Source organism: Setaria viridis, chromosome 9 (assembly GCF_005286985.2).
Source record: "Setaria viridis chromosome 9, Setaria_viridis_v4.0, whole genome shotgun sequence".
Classification (NCBI taxonomy): Eukaryota; Viridiplantae; Streptophyta; class Magnoliopsida; order Poales; family Poaceae; genus Setaria; species Setaria viridis.
Window position 1 is genome coordinate 1,316,404 of NC_048271.2, and position 10,420 is coordinate 1,326,823.

Genomic DNA, 10,420 nt, shown 5'->3' on the forward strand with positions numbered 1-10,420 from the left:
GGAAGTATGCTCTTCCCTCGTGTGGCATAAAAGATACGAAGGTTCCCTCATATGCCATCAGTTAAGTTTAGCAAGCATGTGGGTCTATCACATCTCGGTATCTCGCCACTGACCCAATACTTTAAGTATAACTGTAACAGAAAACCAAATACCTTACTTATAAAAAATAAATTCATATACTACCTGTCGAGTGAAAAAAATACAAATAAACAGAAGGTTTGAGTTTACAGCAAAGTATTGGATCTGATTTACTAGCCTATAAATAGGATACAAAATACTGGCATACACTCTAACGAATGACAACAATTTATCGGCACAACTTCCTCAGGTGACCAAAACTTATCGATTACACAAGAGTGAAGACCCGTGAGTCATTTCTGATGCAAAAAGTTCCGTGCGCTGAAGTCATTTCTCCACAGCTCCTTTATGATCTGGCACTTTCAGAATGCCAGTATCAATCAGCGGTTGCAGCTCAGGTTTTGCAAGATTCCTCACCTCAGAACTTGGAGATTCCAGGAACGCTGCAACCACCTTAGAACTGCAATAACCAAAACGTCCAGAATATAAATCGTTAGATCAAGTGAAATAAGATGTTGAGTTGTTGATGATTCACAAATCACAATCAATAATGGAGAAGTGGTTACATGTTCGGCATAATGACACAAACATTTAGCCACATGAGTATTGGAAGCACGAGTACATGGCATCATATCGACAAGTAAAACATGGTACCTGTGTCCTTCAGCCCATATCTTGCACTTCCCTTTAAGAGCCTTTCTCCATAGAGTGACTGCAAACGCTGGACAGTCGATTATCATTCTTCTGATTACACGGCTGGAAAAGAAGTTCTCAAAGGCATGTTCAATATCTTCCGTCTTTGGCTGGGCTGCATCCGAAGCAATTGCATCATGCAACATGTGGATCCTATCGGTGACACCCTCCAAAACATTGTCTTTTCCACCAACAGCAACCTTCAGGTTTGCAAATAGCACCATGAAATTCAAATCAGAACAGTCATGAAATTTATACAATGATGACAGTCCTGAATAGTCAAAAGCCAAACAAGGGCAATAAAAACTATCAGTTGTTTTATACGGAGATGTACATAGTTGTTCCTGGTAGACTCATCACTTAAAAAACTAGGAATCCCCGAGAATAGACCGAATTAGTTGCTACAATTTTCTCTGCATTAGATAAAGAATAAATAGCCAGATTAAACATCAAGGTCAAAATTTTGACTTCTACATAAAATTAAGATGGCATGCAAATGAACTATCAGGATAAAAAATTGGTTATCCTACAATTAAAACAATGATAAGGCATTTCTTTAGTGGAGAACTATCATAGAGGAAGGATGATAAAGACAAACTTAATATGCAGGTCATGATGCCAAAAAGAGTAGCACATAATAGCTTAGAAACAATCGATAGAGCAGATTTCATCATCTGCATGGATCCATGGCATAGAAGATCACCTCATATAATAATTCTTTGCCAAAATTTGATCGAAGTAATTCTCCAACATTTTCAATGCAAGATTGGACAAGAGCCTGCAAATAGTTATAAAAAATAAAATAATTAGTAAGCTAAAAATCAATCCTTAGGGTTCAAAAATGAAATTCCACACAGATAAACGCAACCACAAGAATGGCATGACACAGAAATATAATCAGCATGACATAACTTCCAAAACAGTGGGGGTAATAACCAATATTATTCCTTAGGATAGAAAACAATTAAACAACCCCCCCCCCCCTAAACGGACAAAAAGGATAAACAGGCAATACTGTAGGGGGCATATGACTACACAGAATTTACTTGTTGCTTATTGATCAGGAGCGTTAGTGAATGCACATGCTGGGATTATAGTTTCTGTGACTAATGAGCAGAGTATACTGATCGTTCAGGGATCTACGACCCATGTCACTAGAATTAGTGTACTTCTTAAAAGAATAATACAGTTGCATATCCCTATATCACTGTAGTTTAAAGAGATATGAGCATCACCTCAGCAAGGTCACTTTTGATCAACAATTCATGCCGCCTTCGTGATGGATCCTTCTTGCTCTCAGACACAATCTGCATGCCTTCCAAATCATCGGGCTCTTTATCAGTCATAGCATCCACTTTATTTTCTGATATAACTTCAGTAGCACCCTCCGATGCCTCACCCTGAACCAGAAACAGCAAATATTTAGCATGTGTTTATCTTGAGAGTTGAGAATATTAAGAGATAAAAGAGTAGCTAACTTGCCTCCTTTGCACTAAGAGAAGGCACATTATAGCTCAGACAAGCCAGATCAGCTGGAGACAGATAGCGTGAGCAAAGAGGGTGAAGTAGCTGCAGCAACGGTCGTCTCCCATTCTGTTCCAGCAATGAGACCCATTAGTTGTCTTACATGGTTTTCAAAACATGAAATAAACCACCATTCAGCCAAAGGGAAAGCTATTACCTTGTCAAAAATGAGTTCTTTCAAATGCTTTGCCAGCTCTTGAATCACAATCTACCAGACCAAAGGAAAACTATTAGTGCCGCCAATTTTGAACTGCTTGTAACAGACACAAGATTCTCATAGAAAGAAAAATGCAGGAGTTAACCAACCTTAGAAACAAGCTTTGTGTCGTCAACAATGGAAATAATGCTAATAAGGAACTGGAGGAAAAAGAGATGTGTTAGTAGAGGAATGAGGGTAAATCCATACCATTTGCAAGGACAAATTGAACTTGAATATTTTTTTCTAGAAAAGGAAGAACCGCATTACAAATTACACAGTAAAACACAATATTTACCAACTTGAGAGCAAAGAGAATCACAAATACAGTCATTACTCACAAGGCATCCAAAATCATTCAGAGCAAGCTTCATAATTTGACCCTTCAAACTTTTAATAATCTTCTTTCTGTCCTGAAATTCATTGCCACATCAATTTAGTCATGTTTATGAAGATAACCCATACAGTAGAAAATAAATACACTGAAAGGAGAACTGAGTACAGTGTGGTGCATAAATCAATTTGCATACAAAATTTACAAGATAAAAGCAGTAGCAGATAAAATACCAGTGGATAGTAGTGCAGAAGGTGATTGCCTTAAGGCATAATAAGAACTTGTTTAGAAAAAGCTAGTAACTATGGTACCTTTGCACTGCCATGTTTGAGGCAACTGATTGCTAGTTTTAATCCTTCCCTTGTCTGCATGATCCGAACGATAAGCGGCTCTGACAACCTTTTCTTCTTAGCTTTTGTTTTATTTGGTAGTTCAGTAGCGATTGATGGTTCATCTCCATCTATGATCGATGCTCCTTGAGTTAGAAGGGGGATAAGTTGATGAATCACGTCCATGGCTGAGGTCTACAAAAAACATGTATTAGTTACAATCTGATAAACTGAAGTATAAGTTCCTAGAAATGGGCAGTTAGCCTAAACATGCGCAGAACACAGCATACAACGATTACCTTATCTGCAATTGTAAAGTACTCCAGTATAGCCGTGTGTACTATGGAATACTCAACAGTACCTTTCTCCAAGATTTTCTGAATCTCAATAGTCATATACTGCAGGACAGATGATTTCTGCAATCCAAGCTTGGAAATTGTCTCTAACAAACTGAAAAAGGAGTTGAACTAGGATTTATCACAAAAAAGGATCCATGGAACTGTCGTATCTAGAGAGAAAATAGTTCTCATAAGAAGTACAATTGCAATCATTTCCCCTATAAGTTGCAAAATTTATACTAACGCAGGGCAAAAGACATGCTTAGCTAGCTTATTACCACTGTTGAAAAGGTGTTCAGAGATAATAAAGAGCGAAGGAAACTTAAATAATACATGGCCAGGATTCCAGGATGTATTGTATCAACCTGAAGGAACTTTGCACAGTCAGATCCTTGAATAGCTGAAGTTCAGTGGAGTACAGTTCCAATAACAACTGTCTTTTCTGAGGTGGTGTTGCTCGCTGAAATGCATAGTCAACGACTGAAAGAGAGCACATATATTAATACAAGATATTGATTTATTTTAGTACTTAAATAGAACATAGGAACATGTGCATCCAAGTGGCATACAAACATTTACTTTGCCTGTTCTACACATATGACAAGAAAACGGTGATTTTCAAGCCATTCACTACAACAACATAATACACGTACCTGCAGCCCCTATGGTATGAGGAAGAAGTTTGGCAACATGGCCATGAAGAGAAGAGATGAAACTGGCAAACTGCTTTTTAGTGGCTGCAAAAGCAAACAGAAGTTACATTAATGAAGTTAAGGGTTATATCAAACCATCATGCAACATTTACTGAGTTAAGCGAAATTTACCAAGCTCTATAAGCTTCTTTACAAGGAAAACAGCATATTTCTTGCGAGAAAGAGTGAGCAAATGTGGCTGTAGATCATCAAAAATAGCATCCCTCTCTGACTGTGAGCACCACTTTACACATGTCTGCCAAAAGAAACGGTGATCAACTGAATGAAAACCAGGACACAAACAACTCATAATAAAATATGCAGCAGATTGACAAATATCGTACGCGCCACTTACTTGCAGAACACGTGCAGTAACATGGGATCCAGCAATATCCAAGTATTTCCCATCCATTTTCCGGATGGCCTGACTTACTAGCCTGGAAAGCAGCCAATTCTGTCAATGTTCGAGAACAAACACAAGATACAAGACTTTTGATCCTAATGCTTACTTGGATCTCTCCTCTTTGCTCACATCGTGGCATCTCATCTTTTCCCATAGTTTCGCTAGTTCCTGCCAGTATTTAGGTGTAAACAAAGCAAAAGCGAATTGAGATTGGCAAACGTAAGAGTTTACTACACATCACTACATCAGTCAAAAGTTCAATAGGGAAACATCTTCAGGTCTGGATAGTTGCCACACGATTGTTAAAAGCGTAGAACTTCCTCGTTAATATGTAAGTAGTGGAACCAGAACTTGACTCCAGAAACTGACTCCTGGACATATAACTACATACAGGTTTAAGTGTGGACATAAACTCTAGACACTACTCCACAAATGAACCGATCGATATTACAATGCAAGTTTTATGTTGCAGTTTGCAGCCAAAAGTTTACTGCTAGAATCATAATCTGACCTGAAAACAGGTGCTGCGAGCCCCAAATTAGAACATATACGGTACAAAAAATTAGGACTACAGTACCTTCTCAAGGCTGTAATGCCGCTTCCTCTTCATCTTCCTCGCCTCCGACATCTCCTGATACAGTTCCAACCCATCCAATTTCAGCTCAAATACAAAGGTAACGGCCTCGATCGAAGCCCGTGCTCCAACAGCTCTATGGGCACTTAGAGATACCTTTGCAGCCAGGCGCTTCTCCTTGGGGGTAACCGGCCGCTTCTTCGCCGGAGCCTCGCCTGCGCCGCCATGGGCCGCGTAACCGCCGGCGCCCGGGTGCTTCTTCCGCTTCGCTCCGTCCCCTCCCCCCTTAACCTGCGGCCGCGGCTTGATCTTCCCCTCCGCGTGCTCGCGCTTGCGCTTCTTCGGGCTCTGGAGATCGCTGCCGGCGCCGGCCATCGCGCGCGCCGCTCGTTGCTAATTGGCGACGCAGGACGGGAGGAAGGGGGTTTTCCCCAAGCCCGATAGGTCTAGGGTTTATACGAGCTCTCTCTCCAGTTGAGTGCCAGCGGGCCGATATTGGGCCCCTGTGGTGCCCGTTTCAGTCCTTCAGTTTTGGCCCATGCTGGCAGCCTACAAATAATGAATGTGTGCTGCAATGGAGGCCCAGTACGGCAGGATATTTCCAGAAGCTTTTGTCGGGCCGAGCCCAGATCACGCGGTCTGACCAGTCAAAGCGCGCGGGGGCATTTGCGTCAATTCAGTTTGGGCGGGGAAATTGAGGGTTTTCCCGCGGCGGACAGCGCGGGCCTGCGCGCCTCTGCCGCCAACCGGGCCTGCGCCGGGATCGGCTGGCGGAGGCGGAACACCAAACAGCGGGCGCGGCGGGGTGGTGGTGTTTGGTGCGCGGCGCCGCGCAGCGAGGCGGGCGGCTCTGCTTTTCTTTTTGGGTTCTAGTGTCGGTCTGGTCCCTGATCTGGTGCGGCGCGGCCGCGCGTGAGCGCGCGTGTGGCGTGCGGGAGCCAACGGTCGTCGCGTCGCCTCCTGGGCCGCACGCGTGAGCCGGCGGGTGGAGTGGTGGAGGGTTGAAAATTGGAGTGGAGTAGTAGTGCGTAGTGAGCTCCGCCGCCTCCCGGTACCTGGGCCAGGTATGCTATCTGCTACCCTTGGTTTGGCTACCGGCTTGCTTGCTTGGAATTGGAACAGATACTTGCAGTACACAGGGGGCTCAACTGCAGCACAAGTACTGCAGAGGAATACATAAGTGATTCAACTGCAGCACAAGTACTGCAGAGGAGTCTCAGCGATTTGGAACACGAGATGTAGAACGATAAGAGAATTGATCTCCAGCGTCCTGAAATTTGATGTTTAATGTGGTTCTAAAAAAAAAATTGGGTTTTAATCTCTGAAGTGGTGTTCCAGAAATTGAAATTGTTGTAACGCATAAGAATGAAAAGAAAAATGAGCATCCATTTCGTTTAGAAAAATGAACATCAACTCCAAGCTGAATTAGAATGAAAAGTTTACCGCCTGAATTTGTACGCCAAGCAAGGCCCGATCTGTTCAAAAGCCTCGAGGTTTCGCGCAAACCCTACACGCAGCGCGCGGGCAGCGTGAGGCACGAACATATACGGCCCAATTTTTTCCCTCCATGGTTTTCTGTTTCCCTCCACCTCTTCCCTCCTCCATTTTGAGATCAAAACCTGGGCCTCCCCCTTTTTCTTCTCTCCCCTCCTCCCCTATCCGCCCATCGCATCCCCCACCCATCCGCCCGCCTCGGTTCCCTCCACTCGACGCTTCTCCCGCTCCTAACCCCTAGTCCCCCTCCTTCTGCTACTCGCGCCCCCGCCGCCGCAACACCCCCAGCGGCCAGATCCGAGCGGCAGGGATCGTCCCCCATACGGATCGAGCTCCCGATCCGCGCAGGGGAGTGGCGGCGCTGGAGCGCCGGGGCCCCGAGAGGCTGGAGACGGAGGAGGGGAGCACTTCCGCGGTGGTAGATCCGCCGATCCTGGCGCCCGACATGGACTCCTCGGTCGAGAAGGTGAGCTCCGATCCGCGGTTTCCCCGCTCGATCCGCGTTCCGAATGGTGGTTTTCGGGTCCTAATCGGGCTGCTTTGTTATTTTCTTCTGTCGCAGCAGGGGAGCGGGTCTCCGGATCCGGACGAGCGCCCGGCCGCCGGCGAGCCCAAGGCCTGCACCGAGTGCCACACCACCAAGACCCCGCTCTGGCGCGGGGGACCCTGCGGACCCATGGTGAGTCCCCGATCCGACCTCCGATCTCATTTCCGGGAACCCTAGCGCCGCGCTGGGTCCCGTTCCCCGTCCCCGATCTGTGCGTTTTGGGCTGATCCGCTCCGATCTGTGCCTCTCTCGTCGCAGTCGCTGTGCAACGCGTGCGGGATCCGGTACCGGAAGAAGAGAAGGGAGGCGATGGGCCTCGACGCCAACAAGGCCGCCGGCGGCGAGCAGCAGCAGCAGCAGCAGCGGAAGAAGAAGGCCGCCGCCGCCGCCGCCTCCAAGAGGGAGAGGGAAAAGGGAGCGGAGGCGGACGAGGTCACCGTGGAGCTCCGCACGGTGGGGTTCGGCAAGGAGGTGGTGCTCAAGCAGCGGCGGCGGATGCGCCGGAGGAGGCGCCTCGGCGAGGAGGAGCGCGCGGCCATCCTGCTCATGGCCCTCTCCTCCGGCGTCGTGTACGCCTGACCTCCCCACCCCCACCCACCTAGCAGCCAAGGCACCAAAGGCGATGAGAGGAAGAGAGCGGCTGCTGAAGCTGCAGATTTGCTATAACATGCAGCATGATCTGAGCCCCTAGAGAGATGCGTCTCTCTCTACCCCTTTTTTCCCCTGGATCTATGCTAAGTTTTCCCGGCTAAGTAGTAGTTGGAACAAAAGCGAGTTAATAATCGTGTCGTGCTAGACTAGTAGCTGTTCCCTCCCTGTTACCGTTGCTGTTCTTGCCTAGTTGTAATGTTACTGGTAGTAGTGTGGTAGTATCTTGTAACCTTGCAATGTAAGGAGAGCTTATTGATCCTCCTCCTCTGTTCTTGCAAGGGAGTAGCAAAGCTCCCGGATCTGTGCGGCGATCCTGCGGAAACCGCGGCCGGAAATGCCGGCCTCGGTGCGCTCCAGTTCAGTTCTTTGCCTGATCTCTACAGTGACCAGTGGCCACTGCTGATGACGGCATGGTTTGTTTCGGCTTCGCTGTGGTCTGATGTATGCCTGCGTGGCTGTGTCTGCGTCATGGTTGACCTGCTGATGAGGTTTCCTCTGGTGTACGTGGGGCATCTCATCTGCTGGTTTTGAAATGTTTTAATCCTTGGATCTGTGAAGTTTGAAAGGTATGGATCACTGCATCTGCTTGCTAGTACATCAGTCTATTGTTGTGTCAATCCTGGTATGTGCTGGAATTGTCAGCAGCTCAGCACCCATACTGGTGTTTCCTGAAAGGGAAATTCCATCACTCAGCTGAGCAGTCAACACTCCCACTGCTGAGCTGAGTGTTCCCAGTCACACTTGCTAGTTGCTACTGCCTAGTAGAGTACTTTACCAGGCCATGGAGTGTGGATGTTGCCGTGTGCTGCTGCTGGGATTGGAAAGGTTCTTGGGAATTTTTCCTCTTCTGGAGGGTGCATAATGCTCCTGGGGATCTTGCGATTGTTCCATCTCTGTCTCGGATGATCGATTTGATGTTAACAAATAATGCGCACGCTTGTGGCCTGTGGGTATCTTGTGATCCCGGTGGTTGGGTTGTTCCATTTTGTTCTCTTCCTGCGAGGAGTCCATGATTTCGTTTTCCCTTGTGGCGAAACAGCGCCACACGGTCCTCGTGCTGCCGCTGGTGGTAGCGCCTAGACAGTGACAACGCTGGTGTGGCACGTTCCAAGCGGTGTGACTCTGAGTGACTGATGATGATGCCGTGGCGCATGATTTGGTGATGGTTGCTAGTTTTGGGATGGAACCGAGGCCGAAGCCACGGTTGCTTTCTTTGGGTGGGTTGATGTCATTGCCCTATGGAAAGGACCGAAGTGAGGTGAGTCCTCTTGGCCTGGCAGGGGTAAAGGAGCGAGGCGAGGACAGGGCAAGTGGCCACATGGCAGCGAGTTGCCGCCGCGTGGCCGTACGCCGTGAGCACGGCAGGGAGTCATGGCATGGGTGAGGGAGGGTTAACTATTTTTTCTCTGCGTCTCCATCCATGGCAGGCTGCAGCAACAGCTACAACATTTCGGTTGCCTCGATGGGCCCCCAGAGCTATGGACGACAGGCCATGGTTGATTCGTTCCTTTTTGATGAGAAAGCTCGTTCCTTCTTCAGTCCAAACATTTCTGGCCCTAGTCTACTGCGGCTGTTTGTTTATACGAGTAGACGTGACGGAATTTTCGTTTTGAGCAAGGCCCAAGCGACTAATACCTTTATGCTGGGCCATAGCTTGGTTATGTATGGTTAGACGTAGCACAGAACCTGGCTACTTGGTCTTTCCCAAATTACTTCTTTCGCAGCTCGCGCCTTTACCGCCTTTTTATTTCTATGCACAAAACAAGCAAACATTGTAGTGTAGTGACTGAATAAGCTTTTCCGGAGTAAAGCTCCACGAAAGAAGTGCAGCAGCATGTTTTGGCATCGGATTTTTGTCTAGATGAAGAGTCTGAGACGTGCCTTTGCTCAGTATTTGCTCAAAAGCATTGTTTTTGCATCGATTTTTTGTGTAGAGGAAGGAACAGAGACATGCGTTTGCTCAGTAGACGTGCTCAAAAGCATTGCGCAGTTGCGCACTGATATGAAAAGTTGCTTTCCGGATAAGTTGCTCGTTTGACAGTATGACATTCTTTTTGTTGAGCTGCGTGGTTATTCTAAATTGTAATTATAGTGGCTAATGTTTGTAATCCCTCCAGAGGGCCATGAGAAGTTCATTTGCTAAGTTCAGGGTAAAATGGTTTGGATTTTGAATACTGCCATTGGGTATCAAGTGTATGGGTTTCTGACCATAGGACATAATGAAGCTTCAACCATGGAACCAAGTAGATGAGAGGAAGAGATGTAAACACCATAAAAATTAGAACCTCATGGGATTTAAGGGGGCTGACTCGGATTTTCAATGGCACCATGAAGTTTTGTACCCATGAAGGTGGAAAAAAAAGAGCTCCCCTTGCTCCAAAGGGGTCATGAACGCTATATCAGACTTGAACCTTTCATGAAGTCGAGGCAGGATCAGAATTTAGGGGAGGCTTGCTTCTTCTTCCTCCTCCATCTCAATCCCTTCTTCCTATTTTTCTCCTTCCTGTTCCTCTCTTCTCCTCCTCCTCCTCCTTTGGTTCTAATGGAGGTCTTGGCAGTATTGGGGT

At 46.8% G+C, this 10,420-nt stretch overlaps 2 protein-coding genes across 3 annotated transcripts; one reads left to right on the plus strand and one right to left on the minus strand.

Annotated features, from left to right (window-relative positions):
• Positions 1-134: 134 nt before the first annotated feature.
• LOC117838200 (pumilio homolog 24) lies at positions 135-5,587 on the minus strand. Its single transcript, XM_034718131.2, has 17 exons — positions 5,318-5,587; positions 5,165-5,218; positions 4,694-4,755; positions 4,540-4,621; positions 4,317-4,440; positions 4,146-4,229; positions 3,858-3,972; positions 3,454-3,604; positions 3,137-3,349; positions 2,833-2,904; positions 2,602-2,652; positions 2,453-2,503; positions 2,254-2,364; positions 2,007-2,171; positions 1,475-1,549; positions 733-971; positions 135-538 (listed from the first exon to the last, which is right to left on the minus strand). The coding sequence occupies exons 1-17, from the start codon at positions 5,534-5,536 to the stop codon at positions 406-408; spliced, it is 2,001 nt and encodes a 666-aa protein (XP_034574022.1). The 5' UTR covers positions 5,537-5,587; the 3' UTR covers positions 135-405.
• Positions 5,588-6,725: 1,138 nt separating this feature from the next.
• LOC117838202 (uncharacterized) lies at positions 6,726-8,114 on the plus strand. Of its 2 annotated transcripts, none has more exons than XM_034718137.2 (3): positions 6,726-7,121; positions 7,221-7,334; positions 7,461-8,114. In XM_034718137.2, exons 1-3 carry the CDS (start codon positions 7,101-7,103, stop codon positions 7,779-7,781), a joined length of 456 nt encoding a protein of 151 aa, XP_034574028.1. In that variant the 5' UTR covers positions 6,726-7,100; the 3' UTR covers positions 7,782-8,114. The 2 variants fall into 2 exon arrangements, with proteins under 2 accessions (XP_034574028.1, XP_034574027.1); XM_034718136.2 differs by having other exon boundaries at positions 6,730-7,121; positions 7,218-7,334.
• Positions 8,115-10,420: the final 2,306 nt, after the last annotated feature.